We start from the raw sequence: 17,703 nt of genomic DNA on the forward strand, positions 1-17,703 counted from the left end.
ATTTGAAGTATATCTCCCCCAATCTCACGGTAGAAAATATATCACTCTTCTTACCCCCGCATGTTGATCACATCGAGCTCCCTCATTTCCTAGTCACTTCTTGCGATACCTCCTCTCTCGCCTCCCGGATTTGAGCCTCACATCCCTTCAGCAGTGTCATCAATGGCCTCAAACCCTCCTGCTGCCTGCTGCACTGTTGGTGTGAAGCACGAAGGCAAGGCCAAGGGCCAGTTCCAGCCAATCGGCGACGGTATTTGGCTCAGAGCTACCATAATATTGGATCATTGGTGATGATTAACCTTCACAGTCGAGGCCTACATCTCTCGTCCAGCAGATGGGTCAACCGAGCGGGCTATTCTCCTGTTGACCGATGTGATCGGCCACCGTTTCATCAACGCTCAGCTAATTGCGGACCAGTTGGCGGCCAACGGATACCGTCGTCATGCCAGACCTATTTCACGGCGATCCCGTGCCACTCAATCGGCCAGCTGGTTTCGACCTGATGACCTGGTTACATGGCCCTCCCGGCCATCTACTGAATCGTGTGGAGCCGGTCGTCCAGGCTATTTTTGAAGCGATCAAGTCTGAGCTAGGCTACGAACGCGTTGGCGCGATCGGATATTGCTTCGGAGTAGGGTTGCTCGGCCAGTATTCTAAGTAGCTACAGACAAGCTAATTCAATGCTCTGCCATAGGCTAAATATGCTGTACGAATGCTTCATCCTAGTCTATGCGACGTCGCCTACGTGGCTCAGTGGCGCGGAGCATAGGTTCGCAGTTCGAACTGACATATCAAAGCCGGTGCTTCGCTTCGCCAAAGAGGCTGCTTTCACCCAGGCCGTAGCGTGGTTCAACCAGTATCTTTAAATCGCGAAGCGCCTGCCCAGATCGCACGAGTCTTGAGTATTGCGTCTACGGTGTAACTAGCCGCCCGTGACAGTTCTAAGGTTCATTTTGGTGTTGAGCCTAACCTATTCTTTGTCATTTGGAAAGCAGAAGATGTACACGCATCAGAGTCCAGAGCGCAAGCATCAAGAAATGATAAAAGTGGTAGAAAAGACATTCGCTAGCTGCAGCCAAGGCACGATGTGAGTAGCTAGCAGCGCAGAATCTGTGTTGTCTTTCTAGAGGTGTAGCGTATAGAATTCACAACGGAATGAATACACAGGTACTCTTTACATCTTCTCGTAAGTAGCCATAAGAGAGCCTACAAAATAAAGTTAGAAAATGACCGATGGGATCTCAGCAACAAACATACCGATAAACGTGGTGACCAGACGAGAACGAACTTGGCAGATGTCCTCCGGCACCAGCCAGATTGTAGCTCCCATCTTTCTAGCAATACTGATACTCAGTTTGGCATTGGCATAGGCCTCTTCATCGGACCGGCCGGGAGTGACGAGATCGTAATCCACGTAGCTGCTCCTCATGCCGTTCAGCACATCCAAGAGGAAGAGACCGGTTCCAATTGACTGATCTTTGAAACTGCGGATTGTGGAAGACCGGCCACCGCTCTTCGACATGTCGTTGGCCCATCGGATCATCTCCGAATCCGTAATTTCACGCTTGCCCAGCCGTTGCGCCAGCGCAGACAGAGTATTAGTGATGTCCCGTCGCATCAATTGCCACACCAAGCCGAGCGTCAGGGTACGCTGACCGTCAGTGATGTCTGCACCCTGCACGCCTACTAAAGAAAAGCCATTGTGTTTGCCAAGCTCGATGGAGTAGTTTGTGTTTTCCACTGCCTTGAATCGCATCATTTCACCACCTGACGCTGGTGGCTTGTTGACGTGTCTCCAGTGCACGCTTCCTGGGATGACTTTGTCATAGGCTTGCAGCAATACGGAACCATCACGCAGGTCGTCAAAGAGCGAGTTGACTGCCGGCTGCACATCCAGAGAATTCAACCAGAGTGTGAATACTCTGGCTTCGCGCTCACCCTCGGCATCAAAGTCCTCGACCTCGAGTTTCTCTTCTTCGGTGATCGGGTCCAATCCAGGGTGTGTATTGAACAGATTGGCAACGAAGGCGAGGTTAAGCTTCGGGTTTCCGGCAACAAGGGATGCTGGGGTGAGGAACTTCCGGCAGTCCAGCTTCTCAGCATTAGTGAGAACTTCCTCTGCGCGTTGAATCAAGTCCCTGGTCTGGAGAGGGCCACGTGAGCAGGTGTCTGGTGCCAATTGATTTAGGAGGACAGTGTAATTTTCTCCATCCTTCACGTCGGTAGAAAAGTTGGTCACTCTGAGATACAAATGGTCAGTCAAGGTTATCTCAGCGGTCCTCTATGCATATGCTCGAGGGGAATACGGTGCCTGCTTTACCTTCGGTCCCACTTCGCATTCTTAAGGTGATAGTTAAACCATCGCAGCAAGATCTGCTCAGGCGGCAAGCGCAGAAACTGCTCAAGAGTCTCGTCCTCTTCCAAAAGGCGGTAAAGCTCGGGGTGCAACTTGATATCGATCTTACCCAGCAAGCCACGGCGAATGATTTGCCAAATCAGACCCAGAATAAGATGCTCGCGGACTTCAATGATGTCCCCGCTTCCAATGTTCACGACTGAGCAGCCGATACCCTTGGCGGAGTTGATGACGATGTTGTTATTTTCAGTCATATGAAAGGCGTTCAACTCCTTGATCTTCTTCCCCGCCTTGTTCAAAACACGCTCATCGATGGTGTCCGGGACGCTGTCATTGATCAATTTGGCAAGTACCAGACCATCCTTGCACTTGTCAAACATCTCGAAAGTATCGGTAGGAAAGGGAAGGAGGTGGCCAATATCCGGATCACCGGCTAGAACAGCGTTGATGTGTCGCGTAAATTCAGTCCGCTCATCCTCGTTTATGGTGTGGGTGACGTTCGCCGAGGACCCTTGGACATGAATTCTACCACCAACGCTGCCTTTGGAAACATGTCGGGATCCGCCAGCGCCAGCGGCTCCGACTCCGGCTCCTTGGATCACGGCTGCGGGGCTGGCTGCGGCGGGAGCGCCCGATGCTGGTGCCGTACGAAGCCTCGAAACTAACTGCGAACACTCTCAGTCTCTCGCCATAGTAGCACAGAAAGGTGGGGAATGAGCCACGCACATCAATGTAATCCTCAACCTCGACGCGGCGGGAGCTATCGAGCTCCACGCCTTTCAAAGCCTGACGCACGACGTCGTAGGGTTGGCGCTCGGACTGTTGGGTCGCCTTGATCACAGAAGCTTCATCCAGGTAGCCTCGATCATCAACATCCAGCTTGTGGAAGGCATCTTGAAGAGCGAAAATCTCGCCCTGGTCAAGCTGTGGGAATCGCCTGCAAGGGTAACCAACAGCACGGTCAGTCAACAAGGAGCTGTCAATCGACAGGTAAAAAATATGCACGTACTTCTGAAGCTTGAGAACGTTCATCTTGGGGGTATACCACCGGCAGGGGGAGGTGTGCAAGTGTGGGCGTTCCAAGGCACTCGACAGTGGATAGGGAGTAAGAAGAAGGCACCGGGGTAAGAAAGACTCCCAGGACACAATGGACAAAAGAGATTTAAATCGACCCCCGAGAAGCTAGGCCACCACGAAACTGGAATCGAGGCAGCAGGAGTAGACAGTTGAAGAATGCTGAATCTACACGGGCGAGACTGACTGGAGGGAGCGAGAGAGCCAGAGGGTGGGGTCCGCGGGATGAGCCACGGTGTAAACGTATTACGTATTTCCCCTCGAGGAACCACCCGCCACAGGGGGCCCTCACAGGTACCGGCGTGGTAATACCATCTCCATTCTGCCTTGACGCCGATGACGTACGTTGGCGACAAGGGCTCAACGACACAAACAATCGTCCCAGAATCGCCATGGCTGCAGTTCATGTGCGCGGAAAGAGGAAACAATTCTTTTCTCATATTCGTGGCTTTCGGAAAAGGGAAATCCTCATTCGACTACAGAAGATCGACTCACTCATCCCTAAGGCGGCACGACACCTGGTCGACGACGAGTTTCATGTAGACACTCAGATCCTGCACCCCCCCCCCCCCGGGTCTCCTCTAGAGAGCGAGTTCAATATTTCAATATACTACTATGGCTTATCATCAGAGACTGACCAAGTGACACATTAGCAGGGTGTGCCGAGTCGCCTTGAGCTTCCACGGTTCTTAAATTGGATGGTGAAATCCGTCGCATGCATGCGATCACCCCTAGTAGAGTCGATTGAGAACCCCCTCCCCCTGGCCTCCTCATTATGGTATAAGCATATATAATGGATATGATCATCTGGAGAGCTTGTACATGATGCGAGGCAGCGTCCTTGCAAGAACCAGATGTTAGAGGTTCACCTGTCAACTGGCTCGGCGGGGGATTACATCATGCGAAACGATTCGTGATGATCCCGGAGGATAACAACTTTGCAACCACTACAATAATATCTGGGGGGTACTGAGAGTCACACCACGCACTACAAACACACAAAAATTTCCGCCTTGAGCATTCTTCCTCCCAGTTATTCAAGTTGGGTCGCTTCACGGCCCTACTACGGCCCCGTCCGACGTCCATGGCGGGCGCCGACCAGAAGTCGTTCCTGGGGACCTTCTCCCCATGGAGTACTCCCAGGAGCTCAACCCCCCCACCTGACAGGTCATCAAGGGCTGGTGTCTTGCAGCGCTCACAGGGTGAAGACCATACAGTAACGCACCGACACAAATTGAGTCTGCGCCATTACCCCTCGGATTGCCCCCCGCTGAAAGTGAGATGGTTTTACGCCGTGGATTCGCCAAAGCGCAAGCCTGCCCTGATTGATGAGAAAAAGGCCGACCAAAAACCTCCCCCGCCCCCCAAAAAGTTCATTCCTTTCTCGCCGAAAGACTCGCAATCAATTGAGTCAACGTTCCAACGCCTATCGGAGGTGGAAGACTCACTGGAGCACGGTCAACCCCAGAGCAAAACCTCGCAGCACAAATCCACGAATGTTCCTGTGAATGAGGATTACCTGTTTGATGTGGATGTGGAGCACCGAGAGCTCAGCCCAGCTTACTGGATTGGCCCTATCTATGAAGTCCGTCGTGGGACGTGGTTTTTCCAAGACAGCTCCGGCATGAGACCCTGTGAAGAGAATCTCGCGACCCAGCTGGAAGAGGGCTTTTTGAAGCAGCGACCGTGGCGGACAGATGCAGCGGAAGAAAAATTGCCTGAACGAGCCACTTTAGATGTACACGACCGACCCGAGAGGATCACACATTCTCGACCTGGAGGCCCTGTATCACAACCCTCCAAATCAGCCAAATTTCCTCCGGGTGCTGGGGAAATACCTACAACTGCAGCTTCAGAGCCCCAGCCTTATCGCCTCTTTGGAGCCTACATGAACCGGATTGTTCTCTATCAAGACGCGTCTACGGCCTGGCTCAATACCGACGATTTCATGTCGCGCGTTAGTACCACCGTATATCAGAAATTAGGTGGTATACCCGGTACAAAAGTAGTTCGAGGCTTTGTGGAACCCAAGCGGGCTCGGGAATTGTCGGACGCTCGAACTTCGGAGCGAAAGCCTACGGAGAAGATGCTGGGCACTGCCAGCTCCAAGGCCCCGTCCACAAACTCTGTGCAGAGAACAGAAGCAATTGCTATAGAGGCACCACTTATGACCGAGCCGCCAATCGACACCGACTATGCGAACAAACGACCCAAGTCGACGCTGGAGCGGCAGATGTCATCTCTTGCAGGAGAGCCACAAAACCCAGCCGAGTTGGAAGAACAAGCACGTAGACAGGAGGAACAGGAGATGGAAGATTTGAGAGAAGTCGATAATGAAGATCGGGAACGGGAGATCAATCACCTGATCCTTGTGACTCATGGCATCGGCCAACGGCTTGGGTTGCGGCTGGAGAGCATCAACTTCATACACGATGTGAATCTGCTTCGGAAGACCTTGAAAAGTGTCTACAAAGCTTCGCCAGATCTTCAAGCTCTGAACTCGGCATATGCCGACAAAAATGGCAACTGTCGTGTTCAAGTGCTTCCAGTGTGAGTTTTCCGGGCTCAGCGCACTAGGTTTTCCCCAGTCTTCATCCCCGGTGCGGTGTGATTGATTTTCATGCAGGTGCTGGCGTCATCTCCTGGACTTTCCCTACCGAGGTGTCCGACAGAACCGAAAGGAGCTTGATTTGACCGATGCCGATTCTCTTGAGGATGATGCATATCCCAGTTTGGCGGACATTACATTAGATAGTGTCCCCGCAGTACGAAATCTCATCTCGGATTTGGCCATGGACGTATTGCTTTACCAGAGTGGGTATTGTGAACATATTTCCAACATTGTGAAACAGGAATGCAACCGGATTCTCCACCTCTATAAGAAGCGGAATCCATCATTCAATGGATCAGTCAGCCTCTGTGGTCACTCTCTCGGAAGCGCGATCCTGTTCGACATCTTATGCCACCAGCCGGGTGAATCAGCGGCCGTCAAATCTGGCAAGCCGGTGGTCGGTCATAACGAGCACGTACCAAATGAGCGAGGGGAAGGACAAAGTGCCTTGAACTTCGAGTGTGAAGAGTTTTTCTGCCTGGGATCTCCCATCGCGCTTTTCCAAATGTTGAAAGGGAAGACGATTTCAAGCCACTCCCTCTTAGGTGCCAAGGGCCGCAAAAGTACGCTGAATGTTGAGCTGGAGTCTCGGACAATGGCTTCGCTCGAGACTTCAAAAAGAGACTTGCATGGTGGTACCGGGCGCGACGTGATCGACAACTCTGCCATCATTTCGATGCCAAAATGTCGTGACCTCTATAATATCTTTCATCCCTCGGACCCGGTAAGCTATCGAATTGAGCCTCTCATATCATCTGCGATGGCAGGCCTCAAACCTCAGCCTCTGCCATCGGTTAGAAAAAGCCTGTGGACAACCTCAGGCCAAAGTCTCTCCATTCTCCGGGAGCGGATGGGCCAGAGTGTTGGATCCCTGTGGAGCAATTTCACCTCTGGCGTGGCGAGTAGTTTGTTAAATCGCAGCCTAGGATTGAGTGCAGATGAGTCTTCGGTCGCTACGATGAAGTCATCGAGCGACCCGAGTGAACACAAACGTACGCAGTCGGGACCACCCCGGGATGCATCGCAAGACTCTGAGGAACATTTTCGGACCTTAATCGACCCTGATATCGAGACTCTCTACGACGGGTTTCGGAAGAGCCGGGCCGTTCATCGAAAAGACCAGACACGCTCCGCTAGCGAGACCAGCGCAGACCTAGAGTCAGACGACCAGGAGCGGAAGATGAGATTTGAAGACGCCAAAGTCCGAGCCTTGAATTCGAACGGTCGTGTCGACTACAGTATCCAAGAGTAAGTGAGCTGGGTCGCTTCGGCTTTCTAGTCATTATCATACTGAATCTCGATTCTAGGGGAGCCTTCGACATCTCATTGATTGCAAGCATTGCTAGCCATCTCACCTATTGGGGGGATGAGGACGTCAATCACTTCATGCTGTCTCAGATGCTCTCAAGGAGGTCGCGGCATCGGGATAAAGATGTTTGTAGTAATAAATAGTTGCTAGTCAACGAGATGAAAAGGATATACAAAAAGTATCGATCGACTTTGGCGGTAACTGACTAACTGCATCTACATCAGGCTTGAGGATATCAACAAGACTTGGTCTGCTGGTCTCTAGCTGGGTACCTAGACCTCTTGTAGGACACAATGCTATCGGTAGGCGCCTCATATATATAACATCTATGTGTCCATCAAGAAGTATCGATGGGTGGACTGTACCGCAGGACTCTTTATGGTAGCTAGATCGGCACCCTCTAAGTCTTTGTAACCTGGCTTCTATTGTACTTGACATTCTTAAAAGATAGCGATAAGGATATCTGGCCACATGTATATATAGATAGACCAATAGCGATAGCAATAAAAGGAGGGTTGGGTATTTTCTTGATGTCCGTACCTACTACCAAAAATAAACCGTTTGGGCCCACTTACCGTCACTACTACAAGTACATATATAATAAAGTAGTTATATATAACTAGTTATACATTATTATTATGTAGAGTCTCTGTGTACCCAATTGGGACTAGTGCTCGGCTAAGTCACAACACTCAAAAATAATATTTTTCGTGGCCCTTTCCCTTTTGCCTCTTCCCCCTCCCCCTTCCTCTACCCACAACACCATGAGCACTGCAATCCAGCAGGTCCACAAAGTGTGGGAGCTCACTCGCTCAAACAGCCCCATCTACGAATTTCTACTGAGTGAAGTTGATATCTATGATGCCGAACAGGGCGTGATGCGGGCGCGACTCCGAGTCGGACCTCGCCAACTCAATTCCAAAGGCTGTCTACATGGTGCTTTCTCTGCCTGCGTGACTGACTGGGCAGGTGGACTGGCAATTGCTTCCTGCGGATTGGACTCTACCGGGGTCAGCACAGACATTCACGTCAATTATCTCTCGGCTGCAACCCATGGTGACTGGCTTGAAATTGAAAGTCGTGCCAACAAGGTTGGCAGGTCACTTGCATTCACCACTGTGACTATTTCCAAGAAAACCGATTCGGGCCTCTCGCTGGTTGCGCAAGGCTCTCATACCAAATACGTCCGGACACGATGAATTCCGAGACACAACTTAAACCAGCAGAGACTATTCTGCAACATTCGGAATAGCAGCGCAGATAGAGTAAAGCCTCCAATTTCCCGCCATCTTCTTTGCATCTGGCATGACGCGCATATACTTTGAATGTCTGGATTCACTCGGATAGCGGAGAGCAACGTCCATTCTACTTAGCTTTAGATGCCTGACAGACCCCCTGGCCGCCAGGCAATGATGAATGGATACATCTACCTACATAGAGCCCAAATAGAATATATCTACTTCCGGCTTTCTTCATCTGCGACCGGCTCTCCAGGGTTGGTGAGCATTTTGATCATCATGATTACTGGGTATGTCACTCGAGATTGTTCATCCGGCGATGAAGATCCCGCCCCAACCCTGGATGCAGGCGCACTGACCAGTGGACCGTTCCTCCGTATTCTTATGTATTGCGCGGCACCATCTCTTAGCAAGGATCCATCCAGATCTAAACCGCGAGTGAATTCTGACTTCCCACGGGGATGGAGGTTGGGTTTTCCTTGAAGTCTCGTTGATACATCATCGGCTGACACGTATGCTCTTATAGGATCGCAATGAATCAATCCAGCGATGATGTGGCCACATCCAAACCGACTTCCTCGCCGGACTCTGGGCTCTCTCCTGAAACCCCATCGCGAGACAACACCTTAGACAAACCGTCTCTTTCTCATACTGCACTATCGCGGGATTTTCTGGATTTCACCCTTAACTTTCTCTCAGAGTCCAACAATGAAACGATTGTTGGCGTGTTCATTCTCCTAGCGATCGTGATATACATTATATTAGGGCGGATTGGACTTCTGATTATTGGAGTCGTGCTGGGGATCCTTCTCCATGCATCTTGGGAAGGAACAACCTACGAAGACAAAGACCACAAGTCGCAGGTCTCTAGGAAGCGCAGAGAACTGGCCCTTGAAGTTTCCCAGAGGCTTCTGGACTGGCCCAAACGTGCAGCTGTGACAGAGCTCGTTGATAAAGGAGGCACCATTTTGGCTGCTTCGGAAAAGCTGTCGGCCACAGATCTTGAATATGCAACCTTTCAACCTGCGACCGCTGCCGCGTTGACGGCAATTACTGATGCAGTCATCGGAGACTATGTGAAGTAAGGCGTGACACCCACCCTTACGAATCTAACATCGACTAACCTGAGGGGAAAGATACTGGTACGAGCCGATCCTGCCTAGCGAGTGCATATTCCCCGGCTCCTGTCGCCGAACATTGACCCATTTCGTGACGGCTGTCGCGTCCCACCTTTCTCGGAAACGGACCGAGGATACTTTCCTGCAGTTTCTCACTAATTCGTCGTCAATCATTATCGTGTTTCTGAACGAACTCGCCGGGGCATTTTCTTCCGTCGGAGCTTCCTCGACAGAAGCTAAAAAAACGATTGATCAATACCTTGAGAATTTCCCAGAGAGCAGCCTCGCAAATGTTTTATCCGAGGAGCAGCAGCAAAAAAAGCTCAACATGATTGCAGATGATATCTTATCGAACTTTCTTGATCCAAAAGCATACAGCTGTTCCCCTGTGAGGGATTTCCTGCGTGAGGTTTTTGCGGGGCTTATACTCGAGCCAACCATAACCAACCTCTCTCGTCCGGAGTTTATCAACGAATGGATTATTTATTTACTCGAGGATGGCGAATCTGAGATCATGCACGCGATAGATGCCGGCGTCGAAGGTGCACGAAATCAGGGTGTCAGTGCTCCAAAGGTCTCGGAAGACACGCACGGTATACTTTTAGAGTCAACCAAAAGTGAAGCTGCTTCTGAAGCTGTTGTGAACCAAATAGGTCACACAGATAGGGCAACGGAAGATGCCCTGCGCGAGGCAAAGCGACTGAGCGCCCTGATCGCATCGCAGGATCTACAGAGCACAAGTCCCGAGCCGATCATTCTAGACGGCCAGCATAATGACACGCAAACCTCAAATGCCAGCCAGATCGCCCAATCTGCAAGACACACCGCATCCGATGACAACTCCTGGGCAGCCTCAGTCATGAACGAAGGATCAGCCTCGGGTTTCCAACAAGCAACACCGCTTCCCATGCCCCCGACTACCCAGGCGACAAAGATCTCCCATGAGGGTATCCTGGCACCACCGGTGATTCTTCATGGCGCCCAGATAATGGTCGACGATGATGGCGCAGCCAGCGAAAAGGGCGTAATAAGGTCACGCCCTACATGGGATTACCTTCTACAGATTGAACCAACATCCACTCGCTCGACCGGGTGGATGGTTTTTCGAAAATACTCTGATTTCCAGTCTCTGCATGGGATTTTGGAGACCGTTTCTCGATTAAATCGCATTCATAGTTTCTCCGAACAATTTCCCACGCTGCCGGCCTGGAAGGGAAAGACCCGACAAAGCCTTGCCCGTGATCTAGAACGATATCTACAAGAAGCCATGAAACATGAGACTCTTGCAGAAACTGACCGAATGCGACGTTTCCTTGAAAAGCAAAGCGGGCCGAGCGAAGTTAGTATAGCCAAACCTGGATTCTCTTTCCCCAGCCAGACTGCTTTTGAAAATATGGGCAAAGGAGTATTGGATGCATTGACCAGTGCCCCAAAGGGTGTTGCAGGGGGTAGTCGGGCCGTATTTGATGGTGTTACAGGGGTCTTCGGAGGGGGCGTTGGCAGTGCCAGGAAGCCAACGCAGGGTTCTGAGCCTCCATCTCAGGATCGGAAGAGTTCATCCAAATCGAACTGCGAGATTCTTGAAAGTGTCGACTCGACTGCCTATCTGAACCGAGCCGATTCCTCCCCCACAGACCGCCGGCTAGGTGACCGCTCCATTGGCTCGGGATCGAGTGAAAGGCCAGGATCACCCGTAGCGGTGCCCTCGCCCACTGTCTCCTCGTTAGGCGCCCCCAAGGTGGAAGCTCCTAAATCGTCGATCAGTGATAGCGGCAGGGGCACCAATACGGGAGGCAGTGAGCAGGATGTGAGGTCATCCGCATCAACACGCGCATCACCTGAGCATCTAACATTGCCAGAACCAGACGGTTATGCGGAGGGGATAGACGCAAGAGAGAGCATGGATTCGACATCGCCGCATGCTGGACAGGACACCGAACCTCGTGGCGGTGTCAAGTCTATCTCTCAGGGGGGGCACAGACCACAGCAGCCTATCACAGCAGATGAAACCCGGATTGCAGTGGAGCTGATATTTGCCGTGATCAACGAGCTTTACACGCTGTCTTCTGCATGGAACATTCGCCGAACCCTGCTGAACGCCGCCAAGTCGTACATCCTCCGTCCGGGCAGCCCGATCCTTGAAACAATTCGCACCTTGCTGCAAGGTTCCATGATTGAGAATCACACGTCGGACAAAGCCCTTGGGGATTATCTAGCGAAGCTGCGCGAAAATGCTCTCCCGACCGAGGCTGAATTGAAGGCCTGGCCTCCGTCCCCTAGTGAACAGGAGAAAATGCAACTCCATGATACGGCACGTCGATTGTTTGTTCAACGAGGCATCCCCCAAGCACTCACGAGTGTCATGGGCACCGCAGCCAGTCGGGAGGCTTTAGAGAAGATCTTCGATAGTCTTCAAGTGGAAACGGTAGCGCGGGGGTTTGTCTTCTCGGTGCTTCTGCAGGGACTGCGGGTGCTGACTCTGTAAAATCAGAAATGGAGCAGATGCTTGTAGCGATGAACATATGATGTGTGATGCCCTTCCAGTCAAAAATACACAAAGCCTAGGGTCTATTGAGTACGTAGTGTAGGTAGGTATGTACGTAGATGTACTTATCCATGGATGTAGCTATCAAGATTATAACTACATAAGTTCTTACGGATACAGCTCTTGCTATCATCACGTGATCCATCCCCTGTCGCGTCCTGAACGCATTTCCTCAACCTCCATCCTTTCTTCTCTCATCACCACAGCTTTCACAGAAAGGAAGTCACTTGGAATATGACCTCCAGAAAACGATCATCAGACCTGCAGGGCATTAAGGACGGAGCAGGTCCCCTGTCGAAGAAAGCCAAAGTCAGCTCAGGTGATGTCCCCACCACCAAAGTGGACTCAAATGGAGACCAATACTGGGAAATTTCCAAAATGCGACGAGTGACCGTCTCCTCGTTTAGGGGAAAGACATTGGTGAATGTACGAGAATACTACGAAAAGGATGGGCAAGAACTCCCAGGCAAGAAGGTGAGCAAGATTCTTTCTTGCCAAGGTTTCTAGCATGACAATTGTGGTGGATACTGGATCACCCGTCGGGAAAATTCCGGCAGTAGATTGAACTAACTCGAGTCACTCTTGCAGGGAATCTCTATGTCGGTCGACCAGTTCGCCTCTCTAGTCAAGCTTCTTCCCGACATTGAACATGCTCTTGAACAGCAAGGTGTTTCATTACCCAGACCAGTCTACTCAGAGAGTGGTGGTCAACTTGATACTGAACTCGAGGATGAGAGCGGGCAGGAGAGACTGGGCGGGAATGCCAGTGCTCTCAAGCAGAACATCGACGCCACAAGCGATGAGGATGAAGGCAAGGAATAATGTGCAGCTTTGAAACAGCCTCTTGTAGCAGGTCATGACCAGTACCTCCATCCACCATTGTCACTATGAGGCCGAAAACCTTCACGTCTTGATTTCTCCTTTTGTTCCACCGTTGATTCAAAATCGATCCAAGGGTTTCATTTAGATACTTGTCTCTTGAATTGCTACGCTGTTGGCAACGGAACCTCCTCGCCAGGCATTCCGAGCGTCTTGCTCGTGAAGAAGCTGGTGCTGGTCCCCGGCTTGACCCCATCCTCCGCCACCGGGGGTTCTAACGATTATTCGCTCACCTGCTTGCATCTGAGCGGTATTCTTCCCGCCGAGGTTGATCAATCTCTCCTCCCAGTCTCCGCTGGATGTCTGGACACGACGGACCCAGAGGTTCTGGCCACACTGAGCGTGCTCACCCCCTTCCAAGCCGTACGGATGGTAGACTCTACGTTCAGATAGGATGGAGACCTGTACCGGAATACGGAACTCGATATCCCGAACAACCCCGTCTCCACCGCGGTGCTGGCCCTGTCCACCAGAACTCGCTCGTAGACTGAACTCTCGGAGTAGGACGGGGTATCGGCGCTCGAACACTTCGGCATCAGTGATGCGCGTGTTTGTCATATGGGTGTGCACTCCCGACGTGCCCTGCCAGTCTGGCCCCGCTCCGCTGCCACCGGCAATGGTCTCATAGTAGCCGAATCCTTTCGTTTCGGTCTCATCTGGCCGATTTCCACCAAATCCAAAGGTAAGATTGTTGGTGTCCCCTTGAGACGCGGCGCAAGCATGAAAGCATTTCAAAATCACATCGGTCACTCGCTGGCTCTGGGATGAAGACCATCAGCGTGGGCAACATCATGGTCGTGAGAGGTGCCCTACCGTTAAGACATTACCCCCCACGACAGCCGCGGATTCAGATGGAGATAAAAGACTTTGAGGAGGAATTCGGACATCAATTGGCTTCAAGCAACCCTGGTTGAGCGGAATTTCTGCAGAAATCAGGCACCGAAGACAATAGATGATTGCAGAAATTGTGACAGCCTCGGGGGCATTAACATTTCCTTGGAATGCTCATCAGTGTGGAACCGCAGCCAAAATAAAACCACCTGCGTTCAACCTACCATACACCTCCGGACCCGTTCCATCAAAGTCAAAGACCGCTTCGCCTTTTTCCTCATTGATTGAGATTTTGAGTTGGATTGGTGTCCCATCATCCATGTGGTCGAGGGCACTCAGATTACGACCTGCAAACTTTTGACTGATCTCTTTCAAGAGATTGCGCACACTGAGCTCGGCATTGTCCTGAATTTGGTGCATGTAAAACAAGACGACCTTTTCGCCATACTCCTCAATTAGAGTACTGATCAGGTTGATTCCTTTCTGGTTGGCTGCAATCTGGGCCTTCAGGTCGTTTACATTATCAGCGAGACACCGGGTTCCACTGCAATCAGAATACTGAGCGGGCTCGCTGTATAACAGCTCCGTGATGCGTTTTTCGTTGAATTTGCCCTTTGACACCAATTTCTCACTCTTTATCCTGGCTCCCTCTTGATACAGTTCTTTAGAATGAGGTGGCATTGATCCCGGGAGAATCCCCCCAATGTCAGCTGGAAGAAGGTTAGGATAAGTCGACGCAAACTGGGTGTAGTAATGCTCACCATGATGTGCTCTCGACGCGACATAGAAGATAATCTTGTCTCCGCTGAAGGCAGGCTGGATGACAGTGATATCAGGCAGATGAGTACCACCATATTCAGGATGATTGGACACAATGACATCGCCCGGCTCCAATTTGCCACGCCATATCTGAGCCTGCATATGGACACATGTGGACATGCTGCCCAAGTGGACTGGCAGATGGGGCGCATTCGCAACCAGTCCTCCCTGTGAGTCGAATAACGCACACGAATAATCAAGTCGTTCTTTGACGTTGGTGCTAACACTGGTTTTTTGTAGCGCGCGTCCCATCTGCTCGGCAATGGCCATGAACCGATGGGAGAAGACACTCAGCAGGATGGGGTCCACGGTCTCGGTACTGATTTGAAAAATGTTCATTTCTGACTCGCCGATGTTAATGACGACGTGGGTTTTAATAAGTAATGCCGATGCTCCAGGTGGCACCACGATGGTTTGAGTGCCGTCGGCGAGGATTGCCGGTCCCTTTACTCGGTCGTTGAGCTGTAGATCGTCCAGTCTATATATCGGTGTTTCGCAGCGACCACCCTCGAAGTAAACCTGGGACTTTCGATATTCGACACTCCACACCACATCCCTGGGGTTTGACTGCTGAAGCTGCTGGTCGACCGTTTTTTCGGACGCTTCGAAGCTTTTGCCAATACCTCTCACGCGAATATCGTCCACGATAATATCGCGGTCCGGAAGGGTGAAACCAAATTCTCGTTCATGCTGTTGAACGAAAGCCTCCCCGAAGGCCCAATCATCGCCGGCAAAGAGATGATCGGCTTCTTCTCTGCTGGGCTTCAATATCATCAGAGCGGACTCTGTGCCTCGATATCGCATGTTGAGATACTCTTCGAAGACAATTGACCTATCGGTAAATCCTTGTTCGCGTAACCTCCCCGCTGATCGTGTTTTCAACTCATTCATTCTTTTCTCGAGTTCCTTCCGGATTCCATCGTCGTCATCCCATGTCTTTGATTCCGGTTCCTGACTCTCATCAACTACATCTGCCAGGGCCATCCCGTATGCAGAAAGTACAGATGAATACCGATGAATTAAGATCTGACGAATACCGAGATTCTCGGCAATAGCCACAGCGTGCTGTCCTCCGGCGCCCCCAAAGGTAGCCAGTCGATGCTTGGAGGTATCGTAGCCCTTGGCTTCTGTCAAAGAGCGGATGGGTCGTGTCATTGTCTCGTTAGCAACCTTGATGAAGCCAAAGGCAACATCGTCCGACGTCAATTGTTTATTTTGCCCGCCCTTGGCCATGTTGTCTTGGTTGATCTCCTGGGCCAGCTGCTCAAAAAGCCTCTGGCTCGCCCGTTCATCCAACCCCTGGTCCTCACCCGGACCGAAGATCTTAGGAAAAAAGTCTGGCACCAGTCGACCAAGGAAAAGATTGGCATCTGTGACCGTCAAGGGACCATCCTTGCGGTAGCACGCGGGTCCGGGATGCGCGCCCGCAGACTCAGGACCAACAACGAAGAGCCCATTGCGAAAGAAAAGCCGAGAGCCTCCACCAGCCGCAACAGTGTTGATATCCAGCTGGGGTGACTGGATGGTCACGCCAGCCGTGGTTGTCTCGAACACATGCTCATAACGACCCGATCCATATCGACTGACATCTGTACTCGTTCCTCCCATGTCAAACCCGATAACGGGGACTTTGGCCACGGGATCATACGACGTCAAGGCATATCCAACGACTCCACCCGCAGGGCCTGACAGGATCGCTCGCAGGCCCGAAAACTGGTCTACATCGACTAAGCCGCCATCTGACTGCATAAGCTCGCAGCGGGTTCCTCGGATCCCTTTCTGGCATTTAACACTCTGGCTTCCCAGGCCTCCTTTGAACCCGGCCTGAAAGCCAGAGATGTATTTTTTGATCGTGGGGGTCAGATACGCATCTGCGCATGCGGAGGTGGCCCGGGCGACCAGCTTAATCATTGGCATGAGGCAATGGCTCAGGCTTATATGGTCGAAGCCAATCTCAGTTGCAATTCGTCCAATCAGCGCCTCGTGATCTGGAAATGTGTACCCGTGCATGAGGCATACCGCGATACTACGGATGCCCTTGTCATATACTTGTTGCAGTTGGCATCTTACCTCGCTGTCTGTGGGTCGTTTTAGGATGCGCACTGCCTCGGAAGAAACGCCCCGAACAATTTCCGCATCGGACAAGGCCTGGTCTCGCGGGAGCGTGACTGTGACATGACGTTGGGGGTCTTCCGCATAATCTTCCAGTGTGACTCGTTCGTCGACTTCTACCACGTCTTCGTAAAGCACCTCAGGACGCGTGATGGCCAAATCGAAGATCCTAGGCCGCGACTGGTTGCCAATTCGAAGACAGTCTCGAAACCCTTTGCTGACCACCAGCGCGATCTTCTCGCCTTTACGCTCGAGCAAGGCGTTTGTTGCAACCGTGGTGCCCATCCGAATGCTGCGAATCAAAGAGGTGTCGATTGGGTCGCCTCGAGGGATCTCACTGCCTGTGAACTTGGATAGAATGCGACGAATTCCTTCTAGAGGTGCATCGTCATAGTTCGATGGGTCTTCGGACAGTAGTTTAATCACAATGTCATCTTCTAGACGGCCGCTGTCCAGGTTCCCCACGCAATCGGTGAAGGTGCCGCCTCTCTAAGCCGTGTTAGCGACAAACAACTCCGAAAGAGGCCAGCCTCATACATCAATCGCGATATTGATTCCTTTTTCGTTTAAGAATTCCATGGAAATGGTTTGATGTCTTCAACTCTCCGTAATAGAGCTCCGGGCGAAGTGAGGTGGGAGTTTCCCCGCACGCCATCTCTACGTCATCCGAATGATAGCCTCGCGGGTGAGGCAATCCTGAATGAGATGAGATATACGCATAATGTAGAGGAGATCCAGGGACTATAATGTGGTATATTACTGAAAAGGGAGTGGAACGCTGTGAATGCCAATGGCAGAGACTCAGCGTAGG

The 17,703-nt window shown here is 51.5% G+C and overlaps 7 protein-coding genes across 7 annotated transcripts; 5 read left to right on the forward strand and 2 right to left on the reverse strand.

Moving 5' to 3' along the window:
• Positions 1 to 162: 162 nt before the first annotated feature.
• N7459_002126 (uncharacterized protein) lies at positions 163 to 866 on the forward strand (the record flags this gene model as incomplete). Its single annotated transcript, XM_056941311.1, has 5 exons — positions 163 to 250; positions 308 to 436; positions 489 to 631; positions 695 to 745; positions 798 to 866. 5 exons carry the CDS (start codon positions 163 to 165, stop codon positions 864 to 866), a joined length of 480 nt encoding a protein of 159 aa, XP_056803166.1.
• A 308-nt stretch (positions 867 to 1,174) lies between these two features.
• sac6 (fimbrin) lies at positions 1,175 to 3,388 on the reverse strand (the record flags this gene model as incomplete). Its single annotated transcript, XM_056941312.1, has 5 exons — positions 1,175 to 1,206; positions 1,258 to 2,240; positions 2,321 to 3,021; positions 3,083 to 3,293; positions 3,366 to 3,388. 5 exons carry the CDS (start codon positions 3,386 to 3,388, stop codon positions 1,175 to 1,177), a joined length of 1,950 nt encoding a protein of 649 aa, XP_056803167.1.
• Positions 3,389 to 4,514: 1,126 nt separating this feature from the next.
• Positions 4,515 to 7,614, forward strand: N7459_002128 (uncharacterized protein; the record flags this gene model as incomplete). Its single annotated transcript, XM_056941313.1, has 4 exons — positions 4,515 to 5,980; positions 6,057 to 7,289; positions 7,349 to 7,453; positions 7,575 to 7,614. 4 exons carry the CDS (start codon positions 4,515 to 4,517, stop codon positions 7,612 to 7,614), a joined length of 2,844 nt encoding a protein of 947 aa, XP_056803168.1.
• Positions 7,615 to 8,114: 500 nt separating this feature from the next.
• Positions 8,115 to 8,549, forward strand: N7459_002129 (PaaI family thioesterase; the record flags this gene model as incomplete). The annotated part of the gene is made up of 1 exon (XM_056941314.1): positions 8,115 to 8,549. One exon carries the CDS (start codon positions 8,115 to 8,117, stop codon positions 8,547 to 8,549), a length of 435 nt encoding a protein of 144 aa, XP_056803169.1.
• A 572-nt stretch (positions 8,550 to 9,121) lies between these two features.
• On the forward strand, positions 9,122 to 12,191 carry N7459_002130 (uncharacterized protein; the record flags this gene model as incomplete). The annotated part of the gene is made up of 2 exons (XM_056941315.1): positions 9,122 to 9,669; positions 9,725 to 12,191. The coding sequence occupies 2 exons, from the start codon at positions 9,122 to 9,124 to the stop codon at positions 12,189 to 12,191; spliced, it is 3,015 nt and encodes a 1,004-aa protein (XP_056803170.1).
• A 657-nt stretch (positions 12,192 to 12,848) lies between these two features.
• N7459_002131 (uncharacterized protein) lies at positions 12,849 to 13,073 on the forward strand (the record flags this gene model as incomplete). The annotated part of the gene is made up of 1 exon (XM_056941316.1): positions 12,849 to 13,073. The coding sequence occupies one exon, from the start codon at positions 12,849 to 12,851 to the stop codon at positions 13,071 to 13,073; it is 225 nt and encodes a 74-aa protein (XP_056803171.1).
• Positions 13,074 to 13,214: 141 nt separating this feature from the next.
• N7459_002132 (uncharacterized protein) lies at positions 13,215 to 17,471 on the reverse strand (the record flags this gene model as incomplete). The annotated part of the gene is made up of 4 exons (XM_056941317.1): positions 13,215 to 13,889; positions 13,944 to 14,125; positions 14,186 to 17,381; positions 17,430 to 17,471. 4 exons carry the CDS (start codon positions 17,469 to 17,471, stop codon positions 13,215 to 13,217), a joined length of 4,095 nt encoding a protein of 1,364 aa, XP_056803172.1.
• Positions 17,472 to 17,703: the final 232 nt, after the last annotated feature.

Source organism: Penicillium hispanicum (genome assembly GCF_028827665.1).
Source record: "Penicillium hispanicum strain IBT 35686 chromosome Unknown utg000002l_segment0_segment0, whole genome shotgun sequence".
Lineage (NCBI taxonomy): Eukaryota > Fungi > Ascomycota > Eurotiomycetes > Eurotiales > Aspergillaceae > Penicillium > Penicillium hispanicum.